This window comes from Colobus angolensis, unplaced genomic scaffold (genome assembly GCF_000951035.1).
Source record: "Colobus angolensis palliatus isolate OR3802 unplaced genomic scaffold, Cang.pa_1.0 Scaffold390, whole genome shotgun sequence".
Classification (NCBI taxonomy): domain Eukaryota; kingdom Metazoa; phylum Chordata; class Mammalia; order Primates; family Cercopithecidae; genus Colobus; species Colobus angolensis.
Window position 1 is genome coordinate 1,256,242 of NW_012117266.1, and position 18,393 is coordinate 1,274,634.

At 38.6% G+C, this 18,393-nt stretch overlaps 1 protein-coding gene across 1 annotated transcript; it reads left to right on the forward strand.

Annotated features, from left to right (window-relative positions):
• Nucleotides 1-17,416: 17,416 nt before the first annotated feature.
• On the forward strand, nucleotides 17,417-18,105 carry LOC105520973 (keratin-associated protein 7-1). Its single transcript, XM_011954983.1, has one exon. The coding sequence runs from the start codon at nucleotides 17,445-17,447 to the stop codon at nucleotides 17,706-17,708; it is 264 nt and encodes an 87-aa protein (XP_011810373.1). The 5' UTR covers nucleotides 17,417-17,444; the 3' UTR covers nucleotides 17,709-18,105.
• Nucleotides 18,106-18,393: the final 288 nt, after the last annotated feature.

Here is an 18,393-nt window from a genome sequence, read left to right on the forward strand (position 1 = left end):
CTTATACCTAGCTTTGGTTTCAAGATTTTTAATCTTCTAAGTGTAGTAGCAAGTATGCTATCTTCAATGTCAGCATTCTTCATCAGCCAAGTTTTTGACCCAGCTAATTCAGTTACTGTTGGAAGTGGAGAATGGGGGAGAGGATAGAGTATGCAGATTTCTCTTCTAAAAGATTTTGTTCAGTGTTGATTTTACTGTAGGTGAAATGGTACCTAGGATGTGATTATGGTGATCTTTTTTCTTGTTGCCCAGGCTGGAGTGCAATGGCACAATTTCGGCTCACCACAACCTCTGCTTCCTGGGTTCAAGTGACTCTCCTGCCTCAGCCTCCCAAATAGCTGGGATTACAGGCATGTGCCACCACACCGAGCTAATTTTGTATTTTTAGGAGAGACAGTGTTTCTCCATGTTGGTCAGGCTGGTCTTGAACTCCCGACCTCAGGTGATCCACCTGCCTTGGCCTCCCAAAGTGCTGGGATTACAGGCATGAACCACCGTGTCCAGCTGGTTATGGCACTCTTAAAGATCCCTGGAAATGAAATTTCCACCCACATGCTTCCCTTCTGTTACTGAAATTTCACCAATTAAAGATCAATGGTCATATAAGTTAATTTCACATAATTGGTGTATTCAGCTTCTTCCACCCACTCTCCAACCCCTACATCCTGCTGTCCATACCCAACTGGGATTGTTTGGCTCTGAGAGAATGGCATTTTTATGAGAAAAGAGGAGAAGTAATTTTAGAGTCTAGTGGTAAGTTTTAAAAAGAGTTTGCTGTGGGAGACTCACAGGGCCTTGAAATATTCTTGGCAGACAAAACACAAATTTATTAATGTAGTAATGGAAGTAACTCGCTGACTTAAAAGTCTGTTAATTTCAATTGTAATTCTGACTAGAGATAGAGAAATTTAATTTATTCATTTTTTGTTCATTCCTCCGCTAGTCAAAAAGTAATGCCCTTTGTTAGTGTAAAGTGCAGCCCACTGGAGTGGAAATAGACTTTGTCCAGGCTCAATTCTGCAAAGGGATCGTGCTTCTCAGAATTTTGAATATTAGATGGAATGTTGTCTCCAAGTGTTAATTTGTTCCTGCAGTTAAGGTACTGTGTTTCTTGAATAATACCTGATGAATTTTCTTTTATAAAGAAATACTGCAAAGATAAAGAAATTAATAGTAGAGTATGAGTGAATCAAAACTTTATATAAAATTTTCTATTATTTAGCTTTTGTAGAGTCTGCATGTGTATCAGAACCCCCAAATAATATGCAAATATAAATGTGGTGTGACACTGGAATTAATTGTGATACATTGTAAACTGACTCCCTTGTATGAGTTCTGTTCTTACCATGTGCTACCCTTAAAGCTAGTCTTGCAAATTGCCACAAATTTCAACATCAAGGCATTTGATAGAGAATAAAGGGAAGGGGATGACATGCATACCTTGTGACTAAAGTTCCTGAAATTCTTCTCTTCATCTCTCTTTCCATCTCCAAAGTTCACTCCCCATGGAATAGACACTTGGTTTCTTCTCACAGCCAGTGTTTTCACCTCTTCATTTCTGGCTCTACATCTTCCTCCTCTGCTTCCTCCTGGTTCCCTTCGTCAGTCATAATTTCTCTAGCCTGCCTCCTTCCCCTCTGGATTTTTTCTTCTACAACATGTCTTATTATCCCTGTTCTTAGGGAAGTTAATTTATAATTTTCTCAGTCTCCCAAAGTTTCATCCATATGTCTCACTCAGCTCAGCCAAGGAGTAGTCATTTGGAGGGTGAGTGCATGGGCTATTTTCTTCCTGTTGTATATTGCTCCTTCGCTGGAGCCTGGCAAACTCACAGCTAGGCAGGTCTAAGGAATCTGTCTGCAATCCTCGTTGTAAGGAGCTCATGGTCTAATGAGGGTAAAGAAAAAACATAAAGGGCACATTTGCTCTAACAAGGGTTCTAATTTGCTCTCACAAGGGCTAATGGAATTCAGAGGTAAGTAAAATCACTTTGGATGATTTGGTCAGGTTACTTTCTCAGAAGAGGTGACATGTAACTGAATCATGACTGAAATGAGGCTATCTCAAAGGCAGGGGTGATTTCAGAGAAGGGGCCATTCCAGTAAGTAGGGGAAATAAAAAGTAAAAAATTGGAGTAGGAAATAGCAATGCACACATGGGAAATGGTGATCACTGACGTTCCCCGTTGCACAGAAAGGAAGAGGAATGGGGAGTAAATGATATGCTTGGAAAGTTTGGCTGGGGACGGATTGTGGAGGGCTTTATCTTCTGTTGAAAAGTTTGAACTTCAGTAGCAATGGGGAACGGAGGAGAGCCGTAGAACAGGCTAATAGCATAATGACGCAAGGCTTTACAAAGACACATTTGAACAATTGCAAAATGAGTAGGAAGAGGAAAGTCTGAAATCAGAGAGATATTAGAAGCCATTGTGATAGTTCAGGAAAGACATAAGATTTTAAGTTTTTTCTGATCTTGACATTTGATATTTCTTTACTAAAAGTACAGAGGAAAATTTTTCTTTTTTTTTTCTTGCATATTGATTTAGAGTTCACAAAATTTGGCTTCCTGTTTGAACAGATGTGATGGTTGATTTGTTAATAACTCCTTGAAATTTGAGCATTTATGTGGAAGGATGTTTTACAAGTTTTATATTTCTTTGAAAGGAAATAAAAGGATAAGATTGCAGTGTTTCTTAGAATAGTATTTTGAAAATGAATGAATGACTTGCAGAGTACATATAAAAATGTAAAAAGCATAACATTATCTTTTTGTCAATTGCTTTTTTCTATTATGAGACAAGATGCAGAAGAGAGTTTCTGAGGATATTGGAAAATGAAATAAGTCTCCCTCCTTTATCAAAAAGATGTAACATACCGTGTCACGCTATTATGCCTGAGTTCCTGTTAAACTTTTCACTATAAATAGTGAAGATTTTCATGTGCAAGACAGGTTTGTATGATTCAGAGGCTATGACAAGGCTGGGGAACTTTTATTTTATTTTATTTTTGAGACAGTCTCACTGTGTCACCCAGGCTGGAGTGCAGTGGTGCAGTCTCAGCTCACTGCAACCTCCACCTCCTGGGTTCAAGTGATTCTCCTGCCTCAACATCCCGAGTAGCTGAGACTACAGGCATGCACCACCATACCTGGCTAATTTTTGTATTTTTAGTAGAGACGGGGTTTCACCATTTTGACCAGGCTGGCCTTGAACTCCTGACCTCGTGATCCACCTGCCTCGGCCTCCCAAAGTGCTGGGATTACAGGCATGAGCCACCGAGCCCAGCCCAACTGGGGAACTGGATTAACTTTAGATTACTTTAGATTAACTTCTATTCACATCTTTGAAATAAAGCCATTGTAAAATAAACTCTGTTAAGCTTTCTAAAAACTTCTATGGTTCATTGATTCAGTGTTGGTAATGAAAATATTTTAAGGAAATATAACTTTCCATTTAATTGTAAACTACTGATTTGTATTTCTCATACTCCATATGAGACAGCCCACAGAATGGGCCCCTGTCTTTGACGCCCTGGTTTAACTGCCCTCTCTTTTGGCATAGAACTGCCATTTTGTCTATTTAAAAATCATTAATAAATTACAGAGTTCTCCTTTTGGTGTATAATATCCTAAATTTCCTTCCGAAATAGTTTGCCATTTTCTTCTCCTAAGTTATGGAAACATAAGTGTACATCTTTCTACTTATTGATTCATTTTAGAGACATGGTCTCTTTCTGTTGCCCAGGCTGGAGTGCAGTGGTGTGGTCATAGCTCACTGGAACCTTGAGCTGCTGGCCTCAAGCAATCTTCCTGCCTTGGCCTCCCAAAGTGCTGGGATCTTAGGCTTGAACCACCATGCCTGGCTTCTATTTAATTTTGTTTAGTACGTGCTCTTCATCAATATTTGTCATGATTTAAATGTTTTCATAGAAGTTACATATTTAGTTTGAGACATGATACAAGTACGTATTTCATTCAAACTCAAACCCGGTGTACAGCATAATAATGTGGAATTATGTAATTTTCATCTGTTAAGATTGGTGCAAAAGTTACTGTGTTTTTTGCCATTACTTTCAGTCCAGTGCTGTATCCCTGAGCTATACCCCCTCCTAGCCATTACTTTCAACGACAAAAGCTGCAATTGCTTTTGCACCATTCCAATATTATTTTATGGATGATGAGAAGTTAGTAAATATTTGTGTGAAGTGTCAATACTTAAGGAAAAAAAAAAAAGAGAAGAGATGGGACTCTCAGAAGTCGACGGCTCTTGAAATAATAAATACAATGGTATTATTTTTATTAAGTTTTATTATAAAAAATTTCAAACACAAAATCAGAGAGACTAATATAAACACTCTGAAACAACTTCAATAATTATCGACTTTTGCCTATCTTCCTTTACTTTATTCTTTGCTTAGGTATTTTATTTTATTTATTTATTTATTTTTTATTTTTATTTTTTGCTTAGGTATTTTAAAAGAAATCTCAAATATCATTTGAGCTTAAATCTCAGATGATCCCGTGTCTCCCTTCAGCATGGTTCCAGCTGTCAGCGTCTGTAATCTCTACGCCTGAGTGCTTTCCCCTGGATCTGTAGAGAGCTCTTCAGCTCTTGCGGGGGGCAGGCTGGAAATGTCCAGGAATTAACATGCAAGCGCATCGTCCACAATGAGTGCTATGAGGGAGCTGGCCCGTCACAATCCCAGCCTCCTCAACTTGCCCAGAGTTAATTATTCCCAAACGAACGCTTGCACACAAACTTGATCTCATTTACTGATTCTGGGATAACACTGACTTAGACATGTAAAAGAGGAAATAGTCCAAGAAAGTAAATTCTCAAAAGAGGGGTTCTGTGTCACCAATCAGTCAGATGGCAGAAGGACTCTATTGCTGATGGGGAGTGGTGTGGTGATAACTCATTCTAGGTTTACATCGTTACTTCTTCATGTTTTATTTATTTGTTCTTATATATCCCGTCTTTAAAATGGTAGTGAGATCTAAAATAGTAGTTCTCAAATGGGATGGTTTTGACCACCATGGGACATTAGGCAATGTCTGAAGACAGTCTGGATTGTTACATTTTGGTGGTGAGTGTGCTGTGGCATCTAGTTGGTAGAGGCTGAAGATTTTACTAAAGAAACACCCTACGCTGCACAGAACAACCCTCACACAAAGAATAATCTAGCTCAAAAATGTTAATAGTACCAAGGTTGAGAAACTCTAGGGGTTTGATTAAATTCAGGCTTTTTCTTTCTTCCCTTCCCCATTCTTTTCCTTTCTCTCCTCCCCTCCTCTTCCTTCCCCTCTCCCTAGCTCATTCATTTGTCTTTCCTTTCTTCCTTTTTTCAAAAAGGTATCTCAGAGGTAATTCTGTATACTTCCATTGCATCACACCAGCAATCAGGAAACCCAAGTTGACTTTCCTGTAGTGATGCTGGGATCAATTAGTAAGTTTGAGTTCTATATGTTTAATCTACCTGTTAGAGTGGCCACCAAGTTTCAAATCACAGGCAAATGCATCATGAATGTTTTAGTGATGTTACATTGCAATACACACTAAAATAATATCTATGCTTCCAGATCTTTTGGCCACCCTGTACAGTTCACATTGATTTTTTATCTAATAATTTCAGTATCCATTGATGATCATTGCCAGGGCCCATGATTTCATTAAGTGTTGTGAAGGAGAATTTTCTATTTTTTACCATTCCTTTATAAGGTGAAGGTGTTCTATGAAGATTAACTTTCACTCACAAATTATTTGTTGTACTCTTAGATAGAATTTATATAAAATAGGGAAGATAAAGGCATAATTTATAACTTTATTTACAAACTACACTCCACAAAAAATTTGGTGCCACAGCAACCTCCAAATGTGGCCAGTTCATTTATTTGTATATCATTAACAATTCATGGAATTAAAAAAAATCTTTTTCTCAACCCATTATAGTAATTTTTGTTTTTGTGCTTATATTATGCCAACTTTGGCCAGTAGGAATACCCTCAGGTTGCCTTCTGTCGTTTTGCTGTGACTTCAGGTGTCTTTGACAGCTCATGTGCTTTCAGGCACAGGTGGTTCAAGCTCATTTTATGCATTTCTTCCTCCAGACCTGGAAGTAGTAATTTTCCTAAGCAGCTCTTTCCTATCGATATAAATTGACATTAAGAGCGCACAGTCTTGATGCTATGAGTCCACATTGCTACTGAGTTGTCATTACAGACAGTTTTAATAAACAGAGCCAGGAGATCTGTATTTTTTGAAAGAGAAACACAAATAGTGAATCTTTTCTGATTTTTTTCTTTTTTTTTTGAGATGGAGTCTCGCTCTGTCACCCAGGCTGGAGCGCAGTGATGCGATCTTGGCTTACTGCAAGCTCCACCTCCCGGGTTCACGCTATTCTTCTGCGTCAGCCTCCGGAGTAGCTGGGACTATAGGCTTCCGCCACCATGCCCGGCTAATTTTTTGTATTTTTAGTAGAGATTGGGTTTCACCATGTTAGCCAGGATGGTCTCGATCTCCTGACCTCGTGATCCGCCTGCCTCGGGATTACAGGCGTGAGCCACCGTGCCTGGCTCTGATATTTCAAATTCACATTTACTTCTTTGATTTTTAAACTTCTTTTTTACCTCTTAAGCTGAAAATCTAAGTTTTTCATTTACATTATGTTATATTTACCTATGACAGTTTCAAAATAATAAAAAAAAATGTCATTGTGAACAATAAGATTACTGAATACAATTGAAGGCTTTTTAATATTTCTTTTCATCTGAGGGTATTTTACCTCTAGATGTGCACAACCAACTTTCTGTGATTTGGAGTCACTTGAAATAATTCTGAGTTGTGCTACTGACTTGACATTCAGTTAGATTCATTTGTTTCACATTGTTTTCTGTTTTCAGATTGACCTTTTCTTTTGATTTAGTTTTTAAAATTTAGAATATACAGTTTTGACTGCATGATTAAATACATTTAATATTTTTTTTCTTGAATTATAAAACTAGAACTTAAAAATATCTTTTGATAATTCTGTAGTTAGGTCTTTATTTGTTCACTGTTAGTTTTGAAGCTTGCTCCAAATTTTTCTGACTCTCAAGCTTTAATTTTACAGAGAGCGTCAAGATGAGTGTAGAAAAAGTTCTGATTTTTCTCTCTGGCTGTTGTGCACAGACAATAGTATTCTGTGGCTTCACATATGAAAGAATGCATAGAATTGCAAGACCAATCACTGTGGGTGATCCAGGGCCTGCTGTTTTATCACGTTTATGAGCTCTAATAACCTGGGTTTTAAAAAAGACTTTTTTGTGTGTTTTTTGTTTGTTTTCTGGCCTGGCGCAGTGGCTCACGCCTGTAATCCCAGCACTTTGGGAAGCCATGACGGGTGTAATACCTGAGGTTAGGAGTTCAAGACCAGCCTGGTCAACATGGCAAAATCCCGCCTCTACTAAAAATACAAAAATTAGCTGGGAGTGGTGGTGGGTGCCTATAATCCCAGCTACTCAGGAGGCTGAGGCAGGGGAATCGCTTAAACCCTGGAGGCAGAGGTTACAGTGAACCGAGATAGTGCCACTGTATTCCAGCCTGGGCGATAAGAGTGAAACTCCTTTAAAAAAAAATAAAAATCAGTTTCTTTTTTCCCCAATTTTTGGAAAATTGGGAAAATATATTCTTGGACTATACTGAGCCAAGGGACACCTTTCAGTTCCTGCCTAAAGCTCATGTCATGTTTCTCAGTGATAAAACCAAGGAATGGAGCAATTTAGAGAGAAGGTGTAGCAAAAAGCATTATCAGGATAATTATTCTGGACAGCCCTTGCTCTGACAGGTGGATAGGGCCTCAGAAACATAGCTGAGTTAAAGGTGTTTAATAATGACTTATCAATTGCTTTTTGAGAGCTACCATTTCCTGGTACCTTTCTGTTGGCCTCAGTCTGTATTTGCCCTATGAAGATATTAAGATGGAGGGCACGGGTAGCTTCAAAGTTAGAAGACTCATACACGTGACTCATTGACTGCAGGCTGCCAAGAACTTTGACTGCTTTGAGCGCTGCGGTGATGGTGTCTGTCTACAAGAGGGCAGCAGAGAGTCCAGCTTAGGCTGCAGGACCAGCCTCCTCAGAGTTCAGGGTTTGCATTGCAGGTTTGGCTGCTATAAAAATGCTACAATGTTGGTTTTATTTGAACCACTTTTTTGATTTTGTTAATTAGTCAATTAGCAACAGTTTATTAATGTATTAAAATGCTTATTGGGTTCTGCTGTGTGTCAGGCTCTGTGACATCAGTGTCTCCAAGTCTAAATGTTTTTCTCATTTTCTTCCTTTTACTCCCTTCATTCCTTGTTCCATTATTGCTCTCATCACTTCTATTGGATCCTTCCTACTTACCTTTCAGAATCAGCTCACCTGGGTCCTACTCTAGGAAGCCTTCCAGGACTTCCGTGGTCTTGTTTAGTACCTTTCTCTCTGTCTACAGCTTTCTCTCTCTCTAATTCTTCATCTCTCAGTCTCCTGGAGATTTTCTGAGGTCTGTTCTCAGCCCTCTTCTGTTTTCTTGTGTACCTCATTCATTCACATGGCTTAACATTTCACCTCAAGGAGTGTGTAACTTCAATATACTTTTTATACTGTCTTATAACTTATCATTATAGTATGAGCATTTGGCAATACTATTAAACATTCCTTACATATATAATTTGTAGTGGCTGCATAGTACTTACAAGAACCATTGTAAAAAATCCCTGTTAGACTTTAGTTACAGAAAAAAAGTCTGTAAGTTGATTTTTTTTTTTTTTGAGACAGTATGAAATCATGACAATTACCCTGGAAAGAATATTGTGTCAAAATGACAGACTGAACACAGGAGTCTGCCTTCTACTCTCTCGTCACAGACCTAGAAATGATAGAAAAGACAATTTCTTTAAAAACAATAAATTGTAACAATCCTGGAAAAAAAGAGATTGCCGTCAGAAGGCAGCAGAAATATGAAATTCCGTAAGGACAGAAAGCACACAGGATTGGGCATGCACAGGTCTGCTGGGGCAAGTGTGGGAGACTTGACAGCCTGGTGCAATGGTGAGGATACCTTCTCAGGAGGGGTTGGGTGAACTGGATTGTGCCCCTTTCTTGTGCCTGGCAGTGTGCAGATGAGAAATTCATCTCAAAGTTGAAGCAGAGAGTGTAGGGAGCCTAGAGCTACTTCCTTTGGTGGAGAAAAAGAAATGTGAACGGATTTGCAACAAAGTTTGGAGCCAATTGTATCAGTGGCAGGTTGAGTCTGCACAGTATGCACACATGCATGTTGAATTACTTTCCTATTGCTGTGTAACAATATTATCACAAACTTAGTAGTTTAAAATAGCACCCACTTATTATTTCAGTTTTTTGGGGGGGTCAAGATTCTGGGCACAGCTTTTCTGGGTTCTCTGCTTCATAGTTTTCTTTGAAAGCTGCAAACAGAGTGTCTATTAGGGTTGTGGTCTCACTTCAAGGCTTGAGTGGGGAAAGATTCACTTCGATATTTATATTGTTGTTGGTGGAATAGCCTGTTGGTCTGAAAACCTGAGGTGTTTGTTTGTTTGTTTGTTTGTTTTGTTTTTTAATTGGCTGTTGGCTGGTTGTTTCCTCCAGTTCCTGGTCATGGGATCTCGGCAGCATGGTTACTTTATCCAAATGAGCAAGAGAGAGAGTATTCTGGCAAGACAGACACTACAGTCTATATAATGTCGTCACAGAGGTGACATCTTGCCACCTTCACCATATTCTGTTCATTAGAAGCAAGTCACTGGCTCCACACATGCTCACAGGAGGGCATCTCTCAAGGGTGTGGACACTATGTTGCAGGGATCATGGGGGATGCCTTTGAGTTTGCCAACCGTAGGGTATCAGGTGCAGACAAGGAATACATTTTGTTGTTGTTGTTGAGTAGTTGGTTGGATTCAAACCTGTAACGGACAAGAACTTCACATTTTGAGTTTAGGCTCAAATCAACACTGATGATGTAGTATTGGACAGCTCGCTTTCTTTTCTGAATCTCACTTTCCTCATGTATAAAATGAAGAGGGAGTTTAGATTGGTATTTACTCCAGCTCCAACATTCAGAATTTCTTTTTGTATTCAAAGACCCAAAAAACAGAAACTCCACCCTGACTTGTAGGCTCTTTCTGCTATATTTTCTCATAGTTTTTCTTTCTTCCCTCAAGCATCTGTGGAGTCACATTTATTACTTTTTCGTTGGTGCTGCAATTCTTAATCACTTGCACTACAGATTTTCCTTTATTCCTTTTTCTCCCTCAGAGATCATCAATAAACAATTCTTGCCAAATTCAGCAAGGTATTCTCTATCCCCCTCCTCCCCAGCTCTGTTGTGGCATTAGGCCCTGTTGACTTTTCTGCCTTGAAAATCCCCAAGCCCTGTGGCTTCCATGAGCTCCAACACTTTGACTCTCTGACTCTGAGTCCTCTGACATCTCTTGCTTCTCATCCCTCTAAAACTAGGCATCCCCAATGTTCTGTTCTCAGCCTTTTGTTTATTTTCTGGTGGGTCTTCTCTATCTGTCTAACATTCCTTGAAGTATCACCTCTAGGAAGATAAAGCTCTGATTATGATATTTAGCTTATTTTCTTCTAAGCTGTTTTTCTATATTTCCAAATGTTTAATTACAACTATTGGCACAAGAGAGCCCTCACCATTAAAATCCTTCTCTTAACTCCTCTGTTATCATTACTAGAAGCACCTTTCATCCAGGTACCAGCAGTGATTCTTTGGATTTCTTTTTTTTCTTCATAGCTGCTATCCTTTTCATTGCTAAACAAGTTCTGTACATCCTTCTTCCCCATTTCACTCAAATCTGTCTTCTTTTTTTTACCATTTTTATTGCCCCCAACTTAACTCAGATTCTCAATTATTTCTTGAATTGATGATTAGAATAGAATACTAAGAGATGGTCCTTTCTCCATAGTTTTCCTTTAGAATCCGTCATTCACACTAAGCTAGTTCTCATCACATCATTTCCTCAATTAGGTATTTTAGTAGCTGCTCTTTATCTATGTCCTGCACGTGTTCTGCATGTATATCTATCCTTTCTTTAACTCTGGCACTCACTTGACAGAAAGTTCTCCTTAACTTTCTTACACATGCTCTGTCCTCAATTTACAGAGGTCAGCTCACCAATCCCCAGATGAACCCAGACAGTTCTGCTCTGTCCTTGCCTTTGGTGTTCCTTCTTTATAAATATCTTTTTCTCCTTCACCAATTAAAATCACACCTGTCCTATCCTTCATGGCATACCCTAACAATAATTTTTGTATTTTTAGTAGACATGGGGTTTCACCATGTTGGCCAGGCTGTTCTCAAACTCCTGGCCTAGTGCTGGGATTACAGGAGAATCAATGCCTACTATTGGTTTATCCTTGGTCTACACATAGAGTCCAAGAACCAGCGTTACACAGTCAGGGAGGCCAGGGAGGATGTCAACACAGAACCAGACTGGTTGGGGGCGAGGAGATATCAGATATCCATCTTGCCATCAGGAGGACGTTTGGAATTCTGTCATCTTTCTTATGTACTGGTATCATCTTCCATGAGATTCATTCATTTCATTCAATTCATCCATCCATCCATTCATTCATTCATATATTCAACAGATTAATAGATATTTATTGAGTCCCAATTATGTAGTAGTCAGGCATGACACAAGATGCTGGAGATACAATGGTGAACAAGACAGAAGAGATGCCTACCTTCATGGAATTCCAGTGCAGAAGACAGGTAATGTGGAAGGAGATCTTCTTCACTGTGTTATAGGAAGGGAGGAAGAATAGGATGTGGTGAAGTTTGACAGTTAGACAGGAGCAAGATCATGGTCAGAAGTTTGAAGTTTTGTTTTCTTAAGAACATTAGAAAGTTGCTGAAGGCTTTTGAACTAGGAGAAAACACACTTTATTTTTTAAAGGCCACTGCAGCTGGTATTCAGGAATAACCTTGTATAGTGGAAGGAGAGTGGGAGGAGGGAAACCGGTGAGGAGGCTCTGGCAGTGGCTCAGGGCAGAGATGATGGTGTGATGAGGTGACAGCAGACAAAGTGAAAAAGTGTGATGGATTTGAGCTTTATTTTGGAGGCAAAGCTGAATGGACCTGGGGACAGAGTGGTTGAAGGAATTATCATGAAGAAAGAAATTTAGTTTTTGTTCTGAGCAGTTTGGTGGTAGTGTTATTTACTGAGATGAGAAAGGCTGGAGAAGAAGTGAGTGTCTAGGAGAAAATTAAGAGCTTAAGTTTTGACATGTTAAAATTATTTCTACATGAATATTCACAGTAGTATATTTATAATAGCCAAAATGGGAATCAATGTAAAAGCCTGTTAGCTGATGAATAGATAAGCAAAGTGTGGTATATTTATACAATGGAACGCCATTTGACAATAAAGAATACTGATACATGTGACAACATGGATGAATATTGAAAATATTGGGCTAAGAGAAAGAAATCATATACAAAAGGCCACACACTGTATGATTCAATTTATGTGAAGTGTGCAGAATAGGAAAACCCACAGAGACAGAACTTAGTTTAGTGTCCAAGTGGTGTATAACATTTGGGGAGAGTCTTTAAAAGCTACCATCGGCTGGGCGTGGTGGCTCACGCCTGTAATCCCAGCACTTTGGGAGGCCTAGGTGGGTGGATCACCTGAGGTCAGGAGTTTGCGACCAGCCTGGCCAACATGGTGAAACCCCATATCTACTAAAAATATAAAAAATTAGCCAGGCGTGGTGACGGGAGCTTGTAATCCCAGCTACTCAGGAGGCTGAGGCAGGAGAATCACCTGAACCTGGGAGGCAGAGGTTGTAGTGAGGCGAGATCAAGCCACTGCACTCCAGCCTGGGTAACAGAGCGAGACTCCGTCTCAAAAAAAAGAAAAAAGAAAAGAAAAGAAAAGAAAAATCTACCATCACTTGCCCCATTCATCTTCCCTTGTTTGTAGTATTTCAGATAATGAAAGCACTGTCAGCTTAAGTATTTTGAATAAGAACTTAATTTAGTAGTTGTAAATTGGGAATGGCTTTTAGTGGTTATGGGGTTTCTTTTTGGGGTAAAGAAAGTGTTCTGAAATTGGTTATTGGTGATGGTTGCACAACTCTATAAATGCACTAAAACCCACTGTACACTTTTTGTACATTTTTGGGTGAATTTTATCATATGTGAATTACATCTCAGTAAAGGTGTTATTCCAAAAATGGTTTGATATGGTATTTTGTTCTGAGTTTTCTAGAAAGCAGAATTTCAGGTGAACGGCTCATGTACTATTGCTTTCTTAAGGAGCAGGAGTGAAGGGTAAGGGAAGTGAAGCAGGGAAGGTGGGTGCTCAAATGAAGATGCCTCATCCAGTTGACCATAGCTAAGCAAATATGTGCTGGATTCCATGAGACTATTCCCCAAAAAGCTGTCTAACCCTCTTAGGACTGTCTCAGGCAAGGCTGTCCATGGAGAAAAGGGGAGAATATATCCACATTTCCACTGCTTTTTGGTCGAAAGTTTGCTCCACAAGGCCTTACACTTCCAGATTTTGCAAGCATGGGCCCCAGATAGACTCCTCTATCTCTTTCTTAGCTGTTAAAGGTGAAGTCCCCAGGTGGGAGATGACAGATGTCTGGTGAGGGACTGAGGCAAAGCTCCATCATTTTGTACCAGCTTGAGGTGAGTTGGAACCTACACCAAGATGATTCCTACAGGGGCAGCTGCATAAGAGGCGGGAGGCGGGAGAGGCTGGGAGCCTATGAGTGGGGTCCATTCCATGCCCGATAAAAGTTCTCAAATTTCCAAGTGAATATGTCAAGTAGGCTCCTTATTGCTTATTTTTTTCCTTGTAAATACTATGTGTCAATTCATTTTCTCTTTTCTTTAAAGAAAATACATGCATTCAAATAAGTCCAATAAAATCTGGTGTTAGAACTATCTCTCCCCCCCACCAAATCAACTGGCCTTGAGGGATTTTCTTTGTAAAACTAATATGGCAACTTTTCCCTCAATTAGGGTACATGGTGATTAGGGGGAAATGGAGAAAAGAAAACAAAGAAAAGGAATTAAAGCTATATGCTAATCTACAACCAAAAACTAATAGTACATGAATTGCAAAAACAACCTATAAAACCTCTGTATTTAAAATTGTTCAGTATTAGAATTATCAGTATTATTTTAAATTATGACATGTAAAGTCCTAAAAATCTTTTTATGTCTCTCCTTATCTAATCTTTTGAAATACGTGTTAAAATCTGTTAAAATTATTTTAGCCCATGTAAGAAATAGAAACTCTGTGGAAGTCATTAATGTTGTTCTGTGACATTGTGGGCTTTCTCCCTGCAGGCACATAGTAGCATTGCTCTTCATGACCTGTGAAGTTAGATATGGCTGTGGAACTTACTTTAGGAAATGAGGAGAGTGTGGAAGTGATGTATAGCACTTGAGGAGAGCCTTTAAAAGCTACCATGCCTTGCCCCGTTCATTTTCCCGTTTGTCATATTTCAGATAATCAAAGTACTGTCAGCTTAAGTCTTTTGAATGAGAATGATGTGTATCCAAGAAACTCACCAATGTGAGAGGAATTCATAGTGTGAGCAGGCAATAAATTTCTGAACATGGAAATTTTGGATGTCTGTTACAGCAGAAAAACTAGCCTTTGTTTTTTTTTTTTTTTCTAGTTTTTAGCAGCAAAAGCTAGACTGATGTGTTCTTCAAAAAAATAATGCAATGAATTATAGATTTGAGGCATTTAGAAGCTATAGCCCTTTAAAGCCTTAATGACATATCAAAAGCAGGATAGTAAAGTAGTTAAGAGTATGGCTTGGAGGTAGATGGCATGGGTTTGGAGCTTGATTCTGCTGACTATTAACCATGTGACCTTCAGTAATTCTCTTAAACCCTCTGGACTCAGTTTTCTTATAAAGAATCATAATACCCACATCATAAGATCATTATAAAAATTAAATGAATTAACACTTGTCAAATGCTTGGAATAGTGCATAGTAAGCCTTCTTACTATATATATAGAGGTGAAATATATAATTAAGTAGTATATGCAAATTCTTTAGAACAGAGCCTAGCACAGAGTAAGTCCTCAGTGAATATTTTTTGTTATTATCAATATTTAAAATAAAATCATTGAAAACAATCAAGTACTTGACTGATAATTTTCTCTGGGAATGTCTAGTAAGAGATAGGAAAGTAAAAACAAGCTAAGCAGAAAATACAGGTTTTTCTTTCGATTATGGGTTAGAAAACCAGCACTCACACAGGTGGGTTTTACCTCTGAGGAGACGCTTGAAGGCATTGCTGTTACCTTCCCTTTCTAATCAGTTGTGTCCTGAGACAAGAAGCAGAGAACATCAAGAAATGGAAGAAGACAAACTAAAGCTTTTTCTTTAATTACCTCTATCATCCAGAATTAAAGGAAATAAGTCACCTGCGACTGAAACCAAATACTTCTGCCAATGAGAGATACGCATCTCTGGGCAATTTCACACAGCCCAGCAAAAGTTTCTTTGAATTCTTATGGCAAAGTTGCCCTAGAATTTATCAGGATGATTTATTCATCAGAATTATCTGAGATACCCATTACAAATATAGATTTCCAGAATCTCAGGTGGTGGTGGTGGGAGAGGAGAGTTCCTGGAATTCTGAATTTCAAGCAAATTCTTTAGGAGATTCTTCCACCTGCTTACATTTGAGAACCCTAAATCCAGTCCTATAGTTTATATGGAGTAACTGAAATACCACTGCCACCTGGTGGCAGCATATACAAATTACAGGTTCCAATGTCATTGTGTGATAGAATAAGTAGTGAAATTTTTCGTCACACTTAATTCTTAGTCACCCCTGCCCTCTTCTAATCACAAACGTATTTTTGAGTTGTCTGGATTATCTGATACAGAGTTTATATAATTTGCAAGCTAAGGACACAACCTCTTACCATTTTAATTTATTCTTTTTGTTAAACTGAATTTGAAAATATAACATTTTTCTTTAACTTTATACACTCTTACGACATTTAATTAATTTGTAGAATAAAAGAAATCATATCCACTTACAGAACATTCTGTAGGCAGCTCTCTGTCAGAGAAACTGAGAGAGATAGAATCTTAAAGAGTGAGGGATGTCTGAGAGGAATCATTAGTTTTGCCTATTGGACTCTATGATTGTCTGTTAAGATGGAAATTTAAAAAAAGGAGCTGGCATTTGGGAAGTTTTTTCTTCTACCTTCAGAGAATCCTGACTTTGATTCACATATAAAAAGATAATGTCTTAAAGCTTTGAAATGGAATAGACTTAGCTTTGCTGAGCTCAGATCCTTCATGGTTTACTTTCTTCATGAGAATTGGTTATGTAAGGCAAAATAAGAGCAGAAGGAAGGGTTGCATCCTTAAATATAACTGGTATTTCATAATGGATCATGGTATTCAGGCTTGTTTTATAGGAGTCAGTAAGAAGCCAGCGTGGTATAACATGACTCTGAAATTGAGCATCATCTCACTCAGCGCCAGTGTGGCAACTCCACAAAAGATAGTTTGGCAATATTCAAGATGATTTACAAGCAAACATGGTATGTTCTCCATGAAAAATAAAATATGTATTAACAAACAGAATGCTCATAAATGAAATAGATGAAAATTACTTGCAGGTTATCCACAGCCAACTTATTATTTGGCACCATTGCAGCCTCTGTAAAAACACCTGTTTGGATAGGTTTGTGTAGCAGTGCTTTTTAAAATAAAAATAAATTATTGAGACAAAATTTGTACAACATAAACCAAGTCATTTTAAAGGTAACAATTCAGTGATATTTAGTACATTCCGAGTGTTTTGCATCCAACACCTCTATCTAGTTCCAAATGATTTTCTTCACTCTGAAAGGAAACTATGTACCCATTAACTAGTTGGTATACACTTGTTTTAAAATGGCACATGGGTGAATTTCAAGAGGTTATGGAATTTCAGTTTGATGTTTCAAAATAATGTTGAAAAGACCTCAATATATGGCTTTGTCTTGGCTTGAAGTGTTTGCATTCTTGCCAAAGCTTTTTTAGTTTAGCTATGTCAGTTGGGAAGAGTTTATAATCAGAGGATTTAAAGAGTCTCACATGATGCAATCAAGAGCAGTAGTTAAACTACGGGACTCTGATGAAAAGAATTCGATTGCGTGTCAAGTATGGTCACTGGCTTTAAAATAGTACAGAGAAAAGCCAACAAAAATGTGGGCAATGAGTCTGTGCATTCCTTATAAGCATTTTATTAGAAAAGAATGATATTACCTATGCAAATTAGTGGGAAGATGTTTAGACAGATGTGTTGTGCCCACCAGCTTGAGGTATAAAAAGCCCTGTGTGGGAAGAGACCTTCATTCACACTTGGGTAACTTACCCTTCACAATCCATCTAAATCCTTCTCAACTGCTGCCACCATGACTCGTTACTTCTGCTGTGGAAGCTACTTCCCAGGGTACCCTAGCTATGGGACCAACTTCCACAGGACCTTCAGAGCCACCCCCTTGAACTGTGTTGTGCCTCTGGGCTCTCCCCTGAACTATGGCTGTGGATGCAATGGCTACAACTCCCTGGGCTACAGCTTTGATGGTAGCAACATCAACAACCTGGGCGGATGCTATGGTGGTAGCTTCTATAGGCCATGGGGCTCTGGCTCTGGCTTTGGCTACAGTACCTACTAATGGACCAATGGCTCCAGTGACTACAGGACTCTCAATTAATTCTCTGCACAGAACAACCTGAAGAGCAATGACTGTCTTCCTACATTCCCATGTGCTTGGGTGATACATCTTCCATCTTCTTGCTGACTTCTTGCTGTGGTCTTTGTCTTTGATGCTTTTGGACAAGTCACCCAGGACTCAGGTGCTGAACTGATACTCATCTACAGACAAAGGAAGCAAGATGCGTTTTTTGGGTCATACTTGAATTTTAGCAGTGAAACAAGTAGTTTGCCTCTCATGATTGCTCTGCTCATGTATTATTAGCTTCTACATCAACATTAATGTATTACAAATTCGGTGTGGGTAGGAAGGGGATTTTCTGTTAGTCTCCTAATAAATCTATTTCCTTCAGCATAAATATTTTTGTCCTGGTTATTTATTTTACTTTGCTTTTATGTGCTTGAATTCATCAATCAGTTTAAACCTGTAATGGTTGACTTTAACCAGATTTTATTCTGATTTCAGACTATATAGCCAGGATAGGGTGATGCCTAATCATTTTTAATTTTTATATTGATATTTCAATTTAAAAAAACTCCCTGGAAATGTCCCACATTTAACCCATATATACTGCAATTGTTGGCATTCCTCAAAGCTGATTATAAAACAGGAATATTTCTTAACTGTTGAATGCTAAAACATGTTT

Bases quoted from the DNA above. Each gene is read 5' to 3' on its own strand.
- LOC105520973 (XM_011954983.1), top strand. From the start codon at position 17,445: ATGACTCGTTACTTCTGCTGTGGAAGCTACTTCCCAGGGTACCCTAGC.